The 18,599-nt window shown below is 40.0% G+C and overlaps 2 protein-coding genes and 1 long non-coding RNA gene across 13 annotated transcripts in view; all 3 read right to left on the bottom strand.

The window, feature by feature from the left end:
• The window catches only part of LOC134294703 (transforming acidic coiled-coil-containing protein 3-like), a 755,386-nt gene that overhangs the window by 421,533 nt on the left and 315,254 nt on the right, over positions 1-18,599 (bottom strand). The window lies entirely within an intron of this gene.
• Positions 1,301-3,364, bottom strand: LOC134294755 (uncharacterized). The gene is made up of 2 exons (XR_010001450.1): positions 3,288-3,364; positions 1,301-2,332 (listed from the first exon to the last, which is right to left on the bottom strand). It is a non-coding gene; the product is annotated as an uncharacterized LOC134294755 (long non-coding RNA).
• The window catches only part of LOC134294754 (protein spire homolog 2-like), a 53,278-nt gene continuing 45,913 nt past the window's right edge, over positions 11,235-18,599 (bottom strand). For all 7 annotated transcript variants that reach the window (XM_062966406.1, XM_062966407.1, XM_062966410.1 and 4 more), the window contains 6 exons: positions 17,131-17,279; positions 16,739-16,873; positions 15,642-15,709; positions 15,506-15,533; positions 15,308-15,423; positions 11,235-12,516 (listed from right to left, as the gene is read on the bottom strand). In XM_062966406.1, coding sequence (XP_062822476.1) covers positions 12,306-12,516; positions 15,308-15,423; positions 15,506-15,533; positions 15,642-15,709; positions 16,739-16,873; positions 17,131-17,279 — 707 coding nt within the window. In that variant the 3' untranslated portion in view covers positions 11,235-12,305. The remainder of the gene's footprint in view (positions 12,517-15,307; positions 15,424-15,505; positions 15,534-15,641; positions 15,710-16,738; positions 16,874-17,130; positions 17,280-18,599) is intronic.

The raw sequence follows: 18,599 nt of genomic DNA, 5'->3' as shown, positions 1-18,599 counted from the left end.
ACTCCCAGAAATCCTAACAGCTGGTAAACTGGCTGGGATTTCTGGGAGTTGTAGGCCAAAACATTTAGGGACCCATAGGTTGAGCGCCACTGTGCAAGAGCTTCAGATGGGCTCCTTCAATCCTGCATAACTGAAGTCCACATATACTTTATGGCATAAGGGTTAATACTGCTTTAAAACATTCTTATTTGGGGCTTTCAAGTCAACTCGGATTAATCGCGACCTTTTCCCAGATCTTTCTTGGCAAAATTATTATTATTATTATTATTATTATTATTATTATTATTATTATTATTATTATTCATTTCTATCCCGCTGGGATTCAAAACGGCATACAACATATAAAATTCATACAAATACATCAGACAGCAATGCATAATCAATTGAAACATCATATCCTGATATAAATACCCAATCAACATATCAAATAAAACAAGTTTAAAAACTTGTTTTGATCACAGAGATGTTGCCATTGCCTTCCTCTGAGGCTGAGAGAGTGCGACGTGCCCAAGGTCACTCCTCAGGTTTCTAGGGCTGAGCGAGGGTTTCAAACTGATGGCCCTCCAGGTATTTTGGACTTCAGCTCCCAGAATTCTTGACCATTGGGCAGGCTGGCAATAGGGGCTTCTGGGAGTTGGAGTCCCAAACACCTGGAGGGCCACAGGTTGTGCACTGGTTTAAATCCTAGTTTCCTAGAGCCTTAGGCTCGACTCAGAACAGGTTGCTTGGGAACTCAGCATGTATTGCTTCCAACAAACAACACTCCACCCTAATCCAGGAACTCCATAAAGAGAAAATACAATGGGCATTAAGACCATCTGGGTCATTGCCCTGGGATATTGTGATGACTCCAACATAAAGAGCTTTTGAATAAAACCACTGTACAAAAACATGGGCGGAAACTTCATTCAGAATCTGCAGGATCAAATCATGTTTGATGTGGATCTCTTTAGGAAAGGACTTCTAAGCCCAAATAGGACAGGTTCAACACAGTGTTGTTATTGTTGTTATTGTTATGGGCCTCCTGGTCATTTTTTACTAGAAGGTGAACTGATCCTTTCTGGGGCTGAGAGTGTGACTTGCTCATGGTCACCCAATGGGTTCTTAAGTGGGGATTTGAACCCTGGTCTCCAGAGTTGTCGCCCAAAGGGCAAACTGTGTTGATTCTCCCTTGACAATATCTAAACTTCTGGAAAGATGTTTTCAACCACTTAGAAAGAGAACCATACCAAAGCTGTAATGATGCTGTTGATGGATGAGGCGATGCGGGGAATAATAATAATAATAATAATAATAATAATAATAATAATAATAACAACAACAACTTTATTCTTGTATCCCGCCACCATCTCCCCGAAGGGACTCGGGGTGGCTTACACAGGGACGAGCCCAACAACATACATAAAACTTACATAAAACAATAAATAAAACAGTGAAACAATAATTAAAACAATAACAATAAAATGTAAATATCACTTAACAATTCTTAAAAACTTAGCATCAATTGCCTGTGGTCCTGTCTCAAGGAACCATTGTGTGATGCTTTCTTGCCTATTTGTCCTCCTACAGGACCAATGGGACACCCACATACGTGCATTTCTCCTCCTCCTTTTGCAGACATTGTAGGTCAGTAGTGTCAAACTTACAGCCCTCCATGAGTTTTCGACTCCAGCTCCCAAAATTCCTGGCCATTAGACAAGCTGGCAATAGGGGCTTCTGAGCGTCGGAGGCCCAAACAGCTGGAAGGCCACAAGTTTGACACCTCTGCTGTAGAGATTGGCATTCTTTTCTTCTCTCTTTGAAACACCCAAAACTCACTCTCCTCTGACAAAGAAAACGGTGCCTGAGGCTGTCCTGCAGGACTGTTCTGTGCTTTGTGATGAGAAGCTGAAATATCACGTGAGGCCTCCATGTCCAGACGTGATAATGGGATCAGAACTCTGGGACCCTCCGGAGCTTTGGAGGCACAGTCAGATGGTTCTGCTTGCCACAAAGCACAGAATGGTTAATCTGAGGGGCCTTCCATGGGTTGATAGATGGCTCAGGCTTACATAGATCTCCAGACGCAATTGCCACAGGCTCCCCCTGCAGTAGCTGGATCATCGGCCTGATCTTCCCCATCAAGCATAGAAACCAGGTGCTAACAAGGAGAAAGCAGCTGCATATGTTGTTGCTGCAAACTGGCCAAGTCAAGAACTTACGACAAGGTTATTAGGGTCCATGGACTCCACAGCGTCCAAGAACTTGAACTGGACTTGCTGGTACTCTCTGCTGTGCTCAAAGGCAAAGTGCTGGATCCCCCGCTTGGTCTCCAGCAGCGCCATAGAGATACCTGGGCAACAAGGAGAGAGAGAGAGTTCTGTTGGAACCAGAGGGTGCTGGCTATCATTATTTGCTTGTCATAAAAAAAATCCTGCTGTTTTGTTGACCCACATCTTGGATGCAAAGCTGGTGATCTGGGTGGGTTAACTCTTGCTCCCAGAATCCCCACTCCCAATGAAACCGAAAGGGGCCAGAAAACCACTTCCTTGTTGGTCATTTGGGATATTTTGCATGGAAAGGGAAGAGCCGTAGAGAAGCTTGTATATTCAAACAACCATTTTGAGAAGTTTCTACCAGCAGCAGTTCTTTTCTTTAAAAAAATTAATTAATTTTTATTCAATGAGACAAGCACATCATACAAAGATATATGCGACAAACAAAATGCATCAAACACATAAAACAAGTATTTTTTTCTTAATATAAAACACTAACTCACAACAGCTAACAAAACTACTAAGTCAAATCAATACACAAAGCACACAAAAGCTAATGAACAAACGTAAAAACTAATCTAACTAATCTACAGATCTCTCACTCTCGGCCTGATTTTTTTAGTTCTGACTAGTCTACTCCCTTTAAGAAATATTATACAATCACCTTTAGTGGCATGTTGCTTGTCAATCCCACAATCCTATATTAATCAATACATCTCCAATCTCTCTTAAGGTTAGACAGATACTTCTCCTCCATCAACTGAATTAACTTGTCAATCTTCATTTACCATCATCATTGACTCTAGACATTTCCATTCAAGCAGCGGATCTTTTCAAGAGGGACTAGCCAGCCAGCAATCTCTTGGGAAGAGACCCGTACCTTGAGAAAGCCCTTTGTGCTATCCATGTGGTGGAAAACATTGCACACTAAAGCCTCTGCTAAGGAAATCAAATCTCAGGCTGCTTGTAACACAAGCTTTGGAACCAACAGGAATGCCCCAGTTACCTGAGAGATGTGGCAAAACTGCTCACCTGTCTTGCTGTGGCGAGGCCAGGTGCTCTTGGGGACTGTCAGCCATGTGCTGCGGACGTACTGACGCTGCCTGAGAAAAAGAAAACAGGGGTCCAAGCAATGAGAAGGGGTGGAAGGGCAAAGGACAGCGAGAATTTTCCTGGAGTATGAACATCATAATGGCTGTACTCATGCTGTGCTTTATATTCTACATGGGTCCTTGAATCTTTGCATTTGACCCCATATGGCTGCAATATGTTTCCAACCAGGAAGGCCCTCTTCCTCACTAGCAAAAAACAACTAAAGAGAGGGACTCCTTCAATTATGGAGGCCCCAAGGAGCTTGAGGGTTAAAATGCCATCACAAGAACACTAAGAAGAAAAATACTGGCATGTTGATATTTTGAACAGCCAAAAAATACCTTAAAACTTCTATTTCTGGCCACTCTGTTTACAGCATTGAATGTTTGCCTTTTTTGTATGTAAACTGCTCTGAGTCCCCTCAGGGGGACTGGGCGGTCTATACAGTATTTATTAATTTTATTATTTACTTCGATTCCTTTGCTCTCTTTTGAAGCTTTTGCAATCATTAGGGGGTGTTCCTACTCGCGAAAAAATGGCCCCAGCCTGGCCTCAGCTGCCCACCCTACAACCTAGACAGAGCAACAGGAGGGAAAGGGCAGCTGTTTTCCCTCTGTCCCTGCCTGAGAAGTTTTTTGAACTGCAACTTTCAAAATCTCCTGCCCAGAATTGGTACTGTCTGTGCTGAGTGATGGATTCTGGAAATTGTAGACCCCAAAAGGCACTTTCCCCAAGGGCGCAGGACATGACATTTGAAATCAGGACTCAAAACTATCAGTGGAACTTATTGCCTCAGAGTATGGTACTGGATGGTCCCTGAGGATTACTTTCAACTCTACGATTCTATGCTTCTACAATTATTACATTCATACAAGTACAAATTAAGGTTAAAAGTTGGCAAGAAGAGCCTTTTGAAGAATGGCCTCTCTGCTAGTGTTTACTTTTTATCATGCACAATCGCGCCATGCCCCTCCCGCCTTTGGGGCTTCGTGTGGCCTTTTGCTTTCCCTGGGAACTTCTCTGACCGGAATCCTGTCCTCAGAGAAGCTGCCACCACAGTCTCCTCCTTTCAAACGCATCCACATCACCTACGAGGACAAACCCACATCCAGGCCTCTCATGGTGGCAGCTGGGTGCACAAAGGAGCACAAGCATATATTTAAGAAAAAGCAAAACTCCAAATCAGACCCTCTTTCTAAAGAGACACTGATGCTTTTGTGGGAAAAAGACTCCCTTTGAGCTTTTGGGGACTGCCCAGCTTTCTGTCAGTTCTCTCTCTTGGCTCAAAGTTCACAATTCCTCAGCTTTGAACATCTCAACTCAATTGTGTGTTTTCTAAAGCACAACAAAAAACGTGTCTTCATTTCCAGGCTTGGACTCACCTCTGATCGCCAAGAACGGCTCGGGCCCCAAAATATCTCTTCAGCTCAGTTTCTGGGTTCAGGTTCCTGGAAAAGGCATAATACAAACCCATCTTATTATTTATTTAGGAACAATGGATTAGTTACAAATGTGCCGTCAGCACTGCAAGGAAGAGAAGGACTGGGTCCTTGCTCTGAGACTCTTACAGAGTAAAATGGGCATCAAAGGGGGGCTTGTTTTGAACCGCATTTCCCAGCAGGCCTACCCTGTTTCCCCAAAAATAAGACAGTGTCTTATATTAATATTTGCTCCTAAAGATACAGTAGGCCTTATTTTCAGCGGATGTCTTATTTTTCCACAGAGAAGAATCCACATTTATTGTTGAACAAAAAAATGAACATTTATTATATACTGTACAGTAGTTGTCATCACAAACAAGCATCACCAAACTGTGAATCCTATCAGGAATTTCTTGTTACTACCATTATTTCCATATACAACAATCTATGGTATGTACATTTAATGATCCTGCATGCTCTGGTGGTCTGTTTGGTGGGCATGCTTCCAAACAAAAACTTGGCTAGGTCTTACTTTCAGGGGAGGCCTTATATTTAGCAATTCAGCAAAACCTCTACTAGGTCTTATTTTAAGGGGATGTCTTATTTTCGGGGAAACAGGGTAGTAGCCAATTGTGGGATGTTGGGAATTGCAATCTAACAAGCCTTGGACGGGATTACTTTCACTTATTTCAAGGTGGAAAAAGTTGGGAGAAGGCCATCTGAGAACAAGCATAGATTGGAGATGTTTATCTTAAAAGCACTGGCTGCCTCTCTGGATTGTTTTCGTTTTATTTATGATTGTCTGATCAGAGAGTTTTTCATTCTCAAAGGCAACCTATGCCACTATTGAACAGTTCTTATAGGAAAGTTCTTCCCAATGTTTATGCGTAAGCCTTTTTCTTGCAATTCAAATTATCTTCTGATGGTATTCCCTTCAGATGTTTAAAGTGGGTTGCATCACATCACCTCACATTCTTCTCCGAGATCACATACTCATCCTTTTGTTCTTCTTCAGGACCTGGTGATTTCTTTCCAAGACCTTTCCAAACTAAGCATCTCCAGATCTTCAGGCCACTTCTCATAGTTTCCAGACCTTCTGATATTTTGGTCAGCCTTCTCTGGACTCCTTACATCTTGTCCATCTCCTTGAATGGCTTTGCCCAGAATTGGAATCGGGTATTATTCTGGGGACAGAGTTGGACTAGGACTAGCCTCCTCTTCATACAGCCTAGAATCACATTGGGCTTTTTTGCTACTATATCACAATGTTGCCTCATGTTGAGCTTGTGGTCTAAGAAGACTCCTAGATCCCTTTCAGATAGACTGTTTTCCTTCTTGAATAGCTTTGATCAGAGCTGGACACAGAAGTGAGGTCTGGCCAAAGCAGAGTAGAGTGGGACAAGGACTTCTCTTAATCTGGTCACTAATCTCCTGTTGATGCAGCCGGGAATTGCATTGGCTTTTTTTGGCTGCTACATCACATTGTCCACACATGTTTAGCTTGTGATCTTCTAAGAACTCTGGATCTATTTCTAATTTAAAGCCAAATGCTACCTTAAATCATTTAGAACAGAACAAAAACAACAACAAGGAAGGGCAGAGCCATCAACGAAGCCACACGCCTTGCAACTGATGATCTCCTTCCCTTGATCTGGAACACTGGTTCTTAACCTGGGGCTCAAGGAGCCCTGGGGGGCCCATGAAGAAATATCATGATCTTTTACAGATAAATCTGAATAAACAAACAAGTGAAGGAATGAAAGCAAGCCAGAAAGGGAAATGGAACATAATCTTCATTTTCCACACCTCTTTTGGAAAACTTGGCTGTTTTAACCTATTGCCTCTATTAAAAACAGTCAGAGCTGGAAGTCAGTTATGAGAGTAGCTGGGTGGGAAATGTACCAGTAGAAGTAGTAGTACAGTAGTCTCACTCATCCAACATAAACGGGCCGGCAGAATGTTGGATAAGTGAAAATGTTGGATAATAAGGAGGGATTAAGGAAAAGCCTATTAAACATCAAATTACATTATGATTTTACAAATTAAGCACCAAAACATCATGTTTTACAACAAATCAACAGAAAAAGCAGTTCAATATACTGTAACATTATGTAGTAATTAATGTATTTACAAATTTAGCACCAAAACATTGCAATGTATTGAAAACATTGACTATAAAAACACTGACTACTAAAAGGCAGACTGTGTTGGATAATCCAGAATGTTGGATAAGCGAAGGTTGGATAAGCATGACTCTACTGTAGTAGTAGTAGTAACATTATTATTGTGATAGTTATTGTTGTTACTGTTGACATTATCACTGTTCTGCTCTCACTACTATTAGTATTGTTAAATTATTAACTATTACTAGTGTTGATGTTATTATTTTGAATTAGTATGGAATAATTACAACCAAAATATTATATTACGAGTGTAGGCGTTAACAGATTAATTTATATCCCCTTCTCTATAAATTTGAAGGACCCTCATGGGAAAATTGAAATCATTATTTGATGTGGCCTAGTGCCTTAAATCTTGAGTTTTGGCGGGTCTGCGGCCCTAAAATGTATTTAAAAGGGGGGCCTTGGTGAAGAAAAGGTTGAGAACTACTGGTCCGGACATAAAACACTCCTACTGCCCCTTCTTGGACAAACAGTGTAGTAATTTACTAGGCCACTGAACTCAGATGGAGCTGCGCTTTCCTCCCGGCCTGCAGTTCTACAATTCCTTCTCAGAATTAAAACCACTTAAGACATGTAGGCTGGGAAGACAAACACTATCTCCCACAAAGGGAGGAACAGGTTCACACAAGCACAGACTGATAAAAGGGACTTCCTGCACTACAGTTTCCAGAATCCTTAGCCAACAATTGCAAAATATGGTAAGACTGTTGATGCCACAACCATTAGTTATTTGGTTATGACATCCCATGTGTAGTCTGCATGACACTGACAAAACATAGAATTGGAAGAGACGATACTGGCCACCTAGTCCAAGCCCTTGCCATTTACGAAAAGCACAATCAAAGCACCCCTGACAGATGGCCACCCAGACTCTAGTTAAAAGTCTCCAAAGGAGCCTCCACCAAACTCCGTGGCAGTGAGTTCCACTGTTGAACAGCTCTCATGATCAGGTAGTTCTTCCTAATGTTCAGGTGAACCCAAATGGATATTGACAAATGAACACAGGGCTATGTAGCGACCAAATGGGAAGGAACTGGGAAGTTTTATTGACATAAATAATCAATTGTTCATGGTTTGCGAGAAACAAAGGCCTGGGGATCAGAAGATCTGTGTGTCGTATGACCCTGGTATAATTACTGTATGAGCTATATATATATGTTGAGCCTTAGAGCAGTATTTGTTAGTATGAACAATAAATGCTTTAATACCAGCAAAATAACTGTGTCATCTCAGAGAATCCTTTAACAACAAAGCATCTCTCCAATAGAAACACAGCTGATCCTCTTCAGGAACCTGACAGTTTGTTCAGACTGACAGTTCATGAAGTGATGAAGTTTTCAAACAGGATAACGCAAAAATATCTTACCTGTGCTCTACGTACAACAGAGGCCGACTGTCTGTGGGCACCCTGCTTTGGCTCTGGCATGAAGGTCCATCAGGAGTCTCAATCCTCACCAGGATGCTCTCAATGTCTTCTGCATCATCTTCATCTCCAAGGCCCTGTGCACAAAAATTAGAACAATATAGGTGTGGTTTTTGCTCCATGAACAGATCTTTGTTTCTTTTTAATACTGTTCATGTTTAATTCTATTTTAATGTTTGTATATTTTTAGGTTTTAAATTGTATTGCTTTTACTGGTGGGCCACTTTTTAAAGAAAAAAGGGATATTAATATTATTAACATTAATATCCCTTTTTGATGATAATAATAATAACAGTAACAATAACAATTCCACTGCAGGAACTTCCTGGTGAATAGAGGTTTCTCCTTGGCTGAAACAATATTATTATTATTATTATTATTATTATTATTATTATTATTATTTACAACATTTATATTCCGCCCTTCTCACCCCGAAGGGGACTCAGGGCGGATCACATTACACATATAGGCAAACATTCAATGCCTTTTAACATAGAACAAAGACAAGACAAACATAGGCTCCGAGCGGGCCTCGAACTCATGACCTCCTGGTCAGAGTGATTCATTGCAGTTAATTGCAGCTGGCTTGCTCTCCCGCCTGCACCACAGCCATAGAGGTGTGGCCTCCCATTTATAAAAGCTAAAGTACATAAGATTGAATGGTGCTCAGGAGTGGGGCACTGCATAGCCCTTTCATAAATTTGGTGCCAACTTACCGGAGTCTCACCTAACACATTCTTCTTGTTCTTTCTTTTCTTCTTCTTCTTGCGCGATTTGCTATTTGGAAGAGGCTTTTAAAAAATTAAATAAAAGTAAACAGTGAGACATATGGTTTGCAGCATCTCGCCAAATGGACATCATAAGCAGCCTACTTAGACCAGACAACCTGGTTTAAAACAAGTGTTGCACTGCAAGAGGAACTGGCACAACTGGAAAAAAAATCCAGAGCTCTGCCTCCATCCTGTGGCTGAAACTTAAATAACAAGTAGTTTTTATGGGACTTTATTCCCTGAAAGGACTGGCATCTAAAAGCAAAGGCATTTCTAGTCTAGCCTACAAGTGAATTCACTTCTATATTTCACCTTAATAAATAGCAGCATAACAACAGTGCTTTCCAATCCTCTTAATTTAAATATTTTGAATTAAAAACCAACAAAAAATTAACATTTACAAGGTCAGAAATCTTAGTACTTCATTTTTTGGCTCAGACTAGGAGCACTACACATTTTTAAGTGGTATTTAAATCCTGGGGCATTTAGTACCTTATCACACAATTATACGTCATTATTATTATTATTATTATTATTATTATTCTATTTTACCCTACTTTTTCTCTATCATATCAAAGTGGCCAGCACTAAAAGCTGTAACAACATGTGAATCAACATCTAACACATAATAAATATTAAAATAGAAATAAACAAAATATTTTTAAATATATACAGTAGTTAAAAGCAATAAAATGATTAAACAAATCTATTAAATGACATCAAACACAGCATCCTGGGGCATTTACCGTTTGGTCCAGTTGTTTGGTCTCTGCTCCTCCTTTTTGCTGGTCATTTTCCAGACTCTCTTCGTTCTTTCGGTCACTTTCCTCCTTCAGCCTGGAATCATCTTTCTCCTCTTTGGATGTGAGATCATCCTCTATTTCTTCATTGGTTATCTATAGAAATTAAACAAAATTAGTCCAGCTCAGCCCATAGGACTGGTTTCTCAACCTTTTTCTGACATTAAAGCATAAACTGTACTTGTATAAATAAAGCAGAGGCAAAAAAATAGAGTACAAAAACAGCCATTTAAATAAAATAAAATATTAAAATGCAATTAAAACATTTAACTCCATACATTAGGGTAAATCACGGGAACCATAGGCTTAGCCCGGGCCGTTCCATTAGTCTGTTACACATCTTTCATACCTATTATTGCACCAAATAATAGTTCTCTATTATGCAATGCAGTTTGCCTTTTACCGTGTTTCCCCGAAAATAAGACAGTATCTTATATTAATTTTTTCTCCCAAAGATGTTCTAGGTCTTATTTTCAGGGGATGTCTTATTTTTCCATGAAGAAGAATTCACATTTATTGTTGAACAAAAAAATGAACATTTATTATATACTGTACAGTAGTTGTCATCATAAAACAGCATAACCAGACAAACTGTGAATCCTATCAAGAATTTCTTGTTACTACCAATATTTCCATGTACAGCACTTTATGGTATGTACATTTACTGATCCTGCATGCTCTAGTGTTCTGTTCGGCGGGCATGCTTCTGAACAAAAACTTTGCTAGGTCTTACTTTTGGGGGAGGCCTTATATTTAGCAATTCAGCAAAACCTCCACTAGGTCTTATTTTCTGGTGATGTCTTATTTTAGGGGAAACAGGGGTAGAAACAGTGTGGGCAGGGAATGGGAGACATTTGCCTCAGACACATTTAATAACAAAAATCCTAAAGACATTTTAGGTTGGTGGCAGCTACCATTTTAAAAGAAAATCTAAAATCAAACAGTATACCCTCGCCTCTCACATACGTGTGCTTGCGAAAGAGTGTGTAGAGTGGAGAGGTATCTGATATATTTGGTGTCTGTTTTTGTAGTCAACGTCTTCAATACATTGCTAGATTGTAAATACGGTAATTACTAGATAACGTTACCGTGTATTGAACTGCTTTTTCTGTCAATTTGCTGCTAAAACAGCAAAAGGATCGCTTAAGACAGGCCTGGGCCAACTTGGGCCCTCCAGGTGTTTTGGACTTCAACTCCCACAATTCCTAACAGCCTACCGGCTTTTTAGAAAGCATTTTGTTACAAAATAAATATTACTTTATTAAAGGAAAAAAGGGCAACACTGTCAGGTTTGGTTCGCTTTCAATTTTATTTACAATTCTATACAGTGCAGGCAGCGTATAAAACATCGGCTGCTGGGAGGACTTCTAAGGAAGAGGGAGGCAAGGAGGAATCTTCTCCTTCCGTCTAATTGTGGATTATTATTATTTCAGGGTCCGTAAGGCATGTGTTGAAGTCCAGAGGCAACGAAAACAGCGACAAGCTGGGCAAGTAGATTGGCACAAACAGCAATTGCTTCCTTTGAAGCCTGACCTGGCCAAAGCATGGGTAAAGTTTATTTTTATAGAGCATGGGCAGAGGGCTGGGGCCCAAGGGAGGGAAGGAAAGGAAGAAGAAAGGGGAATTTGACCAGAATCTCCATACGCCAATGAAAGGAATGCAGCCCATTTAAAACACTATTGGGTTGTTGTATGTCTTTCGGGCTGTGTGGCCATGTTCCAGAAACATTCTCTCCTGACGTTTCGCCCACATCTATGGCAGGCATCCTCTCAGGCCCTTTCCTTTTCCCTCTCAGCCGCTTAAGCCTGAGAGGATGCCTGAGAGGATGCCTGCCATAGATGTGGGCGAAACGTCAGGAGAGAATGCTTCTGGAACATGGCCACACAGCCCGAAAGACATACAACAACCCTGTGATCCCGGCCATGAAAGCCTTCGACAACACATAAAACACTATTCTTGGTCTTCTCCATTTCCATAGAGCATGTGCAGAGGGCTGGGGCGCAAGGGAGGAAAGACAGGAGCAAGTGGATCCGTGGATAATAAATATAGAGTGTCTATCGATATGTATATATATACACGGACGTATACACAGATGCAGGCGGGTGGGGATGATGGGTGTCGGAGTGGATGCAAGGAAGATAGAAAGCGGAGAGGTTGAGGCTTCCTTTCCGAACCCAAAAAAGAATTTGACTCCTTTCCCTCTCTGGTGCATTGGAGACACAGCACAGGCAGAGACGGGGACGATGGGTGTCGGAGTGGATGCAAGAAAGCAGAGACGTTGGCGCTTCCTCTCCAGCTCCTCTTTCGGTGCAGCTTGTGACCCAAAGGCTTGGGGACGATGGGGGCCATGGTGTCGGGGGCCTAGCTGGAGGAGATGTAGAGGGACTGGGTCTTGCGGCTCCTCCGGTCGGGCGTGGCGGTGTTGAGGATGTCCACGCTCTTGCGGCTGGAGCTGACCACGTCCGTGACGAAGCCGGAGCAGTCGGAGCAGACGTCCTTGAGCACCGAGCCGTGGGCGTAGATGTAGGGGAACTCCTCCTCCACGCTCCGCCAGCGGGTGCCCTGCAAGGGGCTTTTGCAAAAGGAGAAGCGTTAGAACAGGGGTCCCCAAACTAAGGCCCGGGGGCCGGATGCGGCCCTCCAAGGTCATTTACCTGGCCCCCGCCCTCAGTTTTATAATATTATATTTTTATATCATTTTAAATAATATAATATATTGTATATACATATAATTGTTATACAATATAATACTAATAATACCATATAATAATATTAATTATATATTATATATTAAATGTAATATTACTAATAATAATATGGTATAGTTCAATATAGTAATATATAATGCTAATATTGTGCTATGCTAATAATATAATATATTGTATGTACATACAGCTGCTCTGAGTCCCCTTCGGGGTGAGAAGGGTGGGATATAAATGTAATAAATAAATGTAGTAAATGAATGAATAAATAAATAATTTTAGACTTAGGCTTGCCCAAAGTCTGACATGACTTGAAGGCACACAACAACAACAATCCTAATTAACTTGACTATCTCATTGGCCAGAAGCAGGCCCACACTTCCCATTGAAAACCTGATAGGTTTATGTTGGTTACAATTGTTTTCATTGTTGTTGTTATTATGCACTACAAATAAGACATGTGCAGTGTGCATAGGAATTTGTTGGTTTTTTTCCCTCCAAATGATAATTCGGCCCCCCCCCACAGTCTGAAGGATTGTGAACCGGCCCTCTGCTTTAAAAGTTTGAGGACCTCTGCGTTAGAAGCTAGGCTGGAGGCTTTTAAGCAGAGGCTGGATGGTCATCTGCCAGGAGGGCTTCGATTGTCTCTTCCTGCCTGGCAGGAGCGGGTTGGACTGAATGATCTTTGGGGTCCTTTCCAACTCTGGACTACTATCATATTGATAGTAATATTATAATGTAATACAATATTTTTAATTTTTTAAAATGAGATTTTATTTCTAGAAACTTTATAGAGTTTCAGGGTTGTTGTATGTCTTTTGGGCTGTGTGGCCATGTTCCAGAAGTATTCTCTCCTGACGTTTCGCCCACATCTATGGCAGGCATCCTCAGAGGTTATGAGGCATGGATAAACTAGGCGAGGAAGGTAAATATATAATAATAATAATAATAATAATAATAATAATAATAATAATAATAATAATAATAACTTTATTTTTATACCCTGCCTCTATCTCCCCGGAGGGGACTCAGGGCGGCTTACATGGGGCCAAGCCCGAATAAAAACAGTAGCAGTATAAAACACAGCAATAGACAACAACTTGCACAATAAAAAAAATAAAAAATAAAATAAAACATTAGCTAATAAAAAACAAGAACTAATAAAAACATGGATTAAAACTGAGAGATTGTAAAAGTAGACTGGGTAAGGTGCACCATATAAATATTGTAAACACAAGGTGACTGATAAAGTGCTGCAAATTCTGGAAGTGCAAATTGGGATGGGAATAGACCCTGTGGAGAGTCCTATATCTGTGGAGAGTCCAGGGTGTGACAAGAGTTAAGCGCTAATGTTTCAGTTAATCACCCTAATTAGCATTGGAAAGGTTTGTCTCTTGCCTGGGGGCATCCTTTGTTCAGAGTCATTAGCCGTCCTTGGGGCTCCTCTGCCCTCAGAGTGTTGCTTCCCATCTACTGTTCTGATTTTTGCGTTTTATAATACTGGTAGCCAGATTTTGTTCATTTCATGGTTTCCTGGACCACCTCAACAGCATCCACCCAAACATCCAATTCACCATGGGGGGAAAAAGGAAGAAAAACTGCCATTTCTAGATGTTCTGGTCATCCACAAGGGCCCCAAGGACGGCTAATGATGATGATGATGATGATGATGATGGTGATGATGGTCTAGGACAGTGATGGCCAACCTATGACACGCGTGTCAGCACTGACACACTTAGCCATTTTTGCTGCCACATGCAGATTGATTGGATGACTATGTCTTTTGTGGCCAAATTTGGTGTGATTTGGTCCAGTGGTTTTGTTGTTTACTCCATGGAAATTATGCACATTATGCGCGCGCGCGTGTGTGTATAATATATATATATATAATTCTATTATTATTGTAGTATATTATCATATTATTGCTATTATATTATTATTATATTATTCATGACTACATTGAAATTAGAATAGAGAGAAGTAAGCGTGGAAACTGCAAGAGGTACCATAGATTGTGGTACATGGAAAAATGGTAGTAAATAGTTGTTTGATTTATTAAATACAATTATATATTAAAAGGTAAAGGTTTCCCCTGATGTTAAGTCGATTTGTATCCAACTCTGGGGGTTGGTGCTCATCTCCATTTCTAAGCCAAAGAGCCGGCGTTGTCCATAGACACTTCCAAGGTCATGTGGCTGGCATGACTGTATGGAGCGCCGTTATATATTACAATTATAATTTTTTGTTATTTAAACTATACATATTGTGAAATTATGGTGTTTTTTTTCTCAAAGTGACACACCACCCAAGTCATGCTAGGTTTTTTGGTGAATTTTGACACACCAAGCACAAAAGGTTGCCCACCATTGCTCTAGGAAGCTATCATTATATTTCATGATGATGATGGACCCCTTCTCTGGCGGTTTTTAATCAGAGGCAGGATGGCCATCTGTCGGGAGGGCTTGGATTGAGCATTCCTATAAGGCAAAGGGACTGGACTGGGTGGCGCCTGGTGTCTATCACATGAGTCAACAGTGTGATGCAGCATCTCAAAAGGCCAATGTGATTGTGCCTTCCTGCCTGGAAGGAAAGGGTTGGTTTGGATGACCTTTGGGGGTCCCTTCCAACTCTAGCAAGCCTTGCCGGTTTGTTAACACTTACTGGAAGGTCTCCTTCTTCCGGAAAGGGGGTGCCTTGGGCCCCAATGAGCCCGGCAGGGTCTCGAAGCCCAAGGCATAGACCGGGATGTGGGCCAGCTTCTTGGAAGGCATCTTGATCTAAAGGCAAAGAAATGGGCTTCAGAAGATGGAGCGAAGAAAAGGATTGGGGACAAGAAAGAGGGAAAGGAATTGCTCTTACCTTCAGGCTGCAAGAACCACAGACAGACCTGAAAACAATAGAAGAAAATAAGATTGCGCATGGAAGGATAGAATAATAAGCGCCTTAGTCCCGCCCCACACCTGTCAATCCAAGGCAGGCCCCGCCCCCAGCTCACCTTTTGCAGAAGAGGCAGGTGGGCGGCCAGGAGAAGAGGGCAAACTTGGTCTTGCAGCAGCAACAGATCTAAAGAAAGAAGATCCAGAGGTAGCACAGTGGTACCAAACTGCATCAATTCTATAGTGTGGATGCATCCCTCTATACTCTTCTCATGATAAGACTATTTCTCATGTATAGCTATGTCTTTCAATATGCCTTCTGCACCTTGTTGCAAACCAGAAATAGATATAGAGTCTCACTTACCCAACACTCGCGTTGTAGATATATACTTATAACTGCATATATTTTATATTTACATGCAGTATATATTTTATATAATTTATAATTACAGTGGAGTCTCACTTATCCAACATTCTGGATTATCCAACGCATTTTTGTAGGATATTATTATTATTTTATTGTATGACACACCAAACAAGATAGACATGCTGGATTTCATATCACAAATTATTATTATTATTATTATTATTATTATTATTATTATTATTATTATTATTATTACAGTAGAGTCTCACTTATCCAAGCCTCGCTTATCCAAGCCTCTGGATAATCCAAGCCATTTTTGCAGTCAATGTTTTCTATACACCGTGATATTTTGGTGCTAAATTAATAAATACAGTAATTACTACATAGCATTACTGGGTATTGAACTACTTTTTCTGTCAAATTTGTTGCATGACATGATGTTTTGGTGTTTCATTTGTAAAATCATAACCTAATTTGATGTTTAACAGGCTTTTCCTTAATCTCTCGTTATTATCCAACATATTTGCTTATCCAAGGTTCTGCCGGCCCGATTACGTTGGATAAGCGAGACTCTACTGTAATCTCTTTCTTTTTACACATACACAGATATTTCCGGATTGTATATAGTGGAGAAACTTCCATTTGGGAAACTCTGAATAGTAGTTATTATTATTGTTACAGTAGAGTCTCACTTATCCAACGTAAATGGGCCGGCAGAACGTTGGATAAGCGAATATGTTGGATAATAAGGAGGGATTAAAGAAAAGCATATTAAACATCATTAGGTTATGATTTTACAAATTAAGCATCAAAACATCATGTTTCTGGCCAAATGGCCCTTGAGCTGACCTTGCCCTTCTTCATGCTGCTGTAGAGCTCCTTGCTTTGCTGGAACTTCTCCATCTCGGCCTTGACCAGCACCCGCCGGTCATTGACCATCTCCTCCACGGTCAGGGCCAAGCTCTCCGGGTGGCTGAACTCTTGCTGGGGAGGAGAAAAGGACCATAGGATTGGAGGGGTCCCTAGAGGTCATCCAGACCACCCCTCCCTCCGCCCATCCAGATTGGAGAAGTTCTTAGAGCAATGTCTAAAAGTCTATTTCCACCAGTTTTGGAACTTTTAGAATCCAATTATTCTTCGGAAGATAGTTCTTGATTTTTCCAACTGGGATTTAACTAGTCAAACGAGTCAAACTGGTTCCTACCTAGAAGATGGTTGTGTAGCCAAACACAGACACTTACCAGCCACAAGTATTTCATGCTGGACTCCGGAGGAGGGGGTCCCGATCCGGCCTCGGACTTTTCATCCACGGAGCTGAGGAAGCCCTGCTTGGCCGGGAAGGGGCTGGAGCCGCAAGAGACCGCCGGGTGGTAACTGGCCGGGACGGATCCTGCAAGGACATTGGCACCTAATGGTCAGCAACACCTGAGAAATAACACAACTTGGGCAAATGCCGTTGCATGCAATGAATTACCGTATTGACTCGAATCTAATGCGCCATCACTTCCAGCAATGAAAAGGAAAACCTTTCATAATGTGCACATATTAAATCATTTATATATATCTACACAAACATCTATTTTAGATTGCCTGCCTTTATGTTATATTTATGTATTATATGCACACATTATATTATTTATATATACAGACACACATATTTTAGATTGTCTGCCATATTATATATTATATTATTTCTATATACATACACAGACATATATTTTAGATTGTCTTCCTTTATATATACTATATTATTTATACACATACACATACATATTTTAGATTATCAATTTTACATTATATGTGATATGCACATATTACATTATTTATACACACATACATACATATTTGGGATTGTCTCCCTTTATATTATATTATATATTATTATTTATATATTATATACACACCTTATATTATTTCTATATACATAAACATACATATATTTTAGGTTGCCTGACTTTATATTATATTTAAATAATATAATATAAAGGCAGGCAACCTAAAATATATGTATGTCTGTTACATTATAACATTACATTATTTATTTATACAGACACACATATATTTTAGATTGCCAGCCTTTATATTATATTATTTATATATTATGTGCACATATTATATTATTTCTATATACATACACATATATGTTTGATTGTCTGCCTTATTATATATTATATTATTTCTATATACATACACACAGACATATATTTTAGATTGTCTGCCTTATTATATATTATTTCTATATACATATACACAGACATATATTTTGCATTGTCTACCATATTATATATATATATATATTATTTTATATATTATATTTTATATATTATATTATTTCTATATACATACATACACATATATTTTAAACTGTCTGCCATATTATATTAATACTATATACAGATATTATATTATTTATATATACATTTATGTGTTTTAAATTTTGCATAATATTTTTATTAAGTATTTAATTGATGTAATTGTGCTATTGATTTTATTGAATTCTGTTTTGGGGCATTGAATTTGGCCAACCCTTTAAGCCGCCTTGATTCCCTACAGGTGAGAAAGGCGGTGTAAAAATGTTGTAAATAAATAAACAAATAATAAATACATAAACACACACACATATATTTTAGATTGTCCACCTTTGGTAGGACACGCTGTTTTTGGTTGTTTTAAGCACCATGCACATTTGAGGGCACTCTATATATAAATA

Source organism: Anolis carolinensis, unplaced genomic scaffold, assembly GCF_035594765.1.
Source record: "Anolis carolinensis isolate JA03-04 unplaced genomic scaffold, rAnoCar3.1.pri scaffold_19, whole genome shotgun sequence".
In the NCBI taxonomy this organism is placed as follows: Eukaryota; Metazoa; Chordata; class Lepidosauria; order Squamata; family Dactyloidae; genus Anolis; species Anolis carolinensis.
This window is presented reverse-complemented; position numbering and strand designations above follow the sequence as displayed.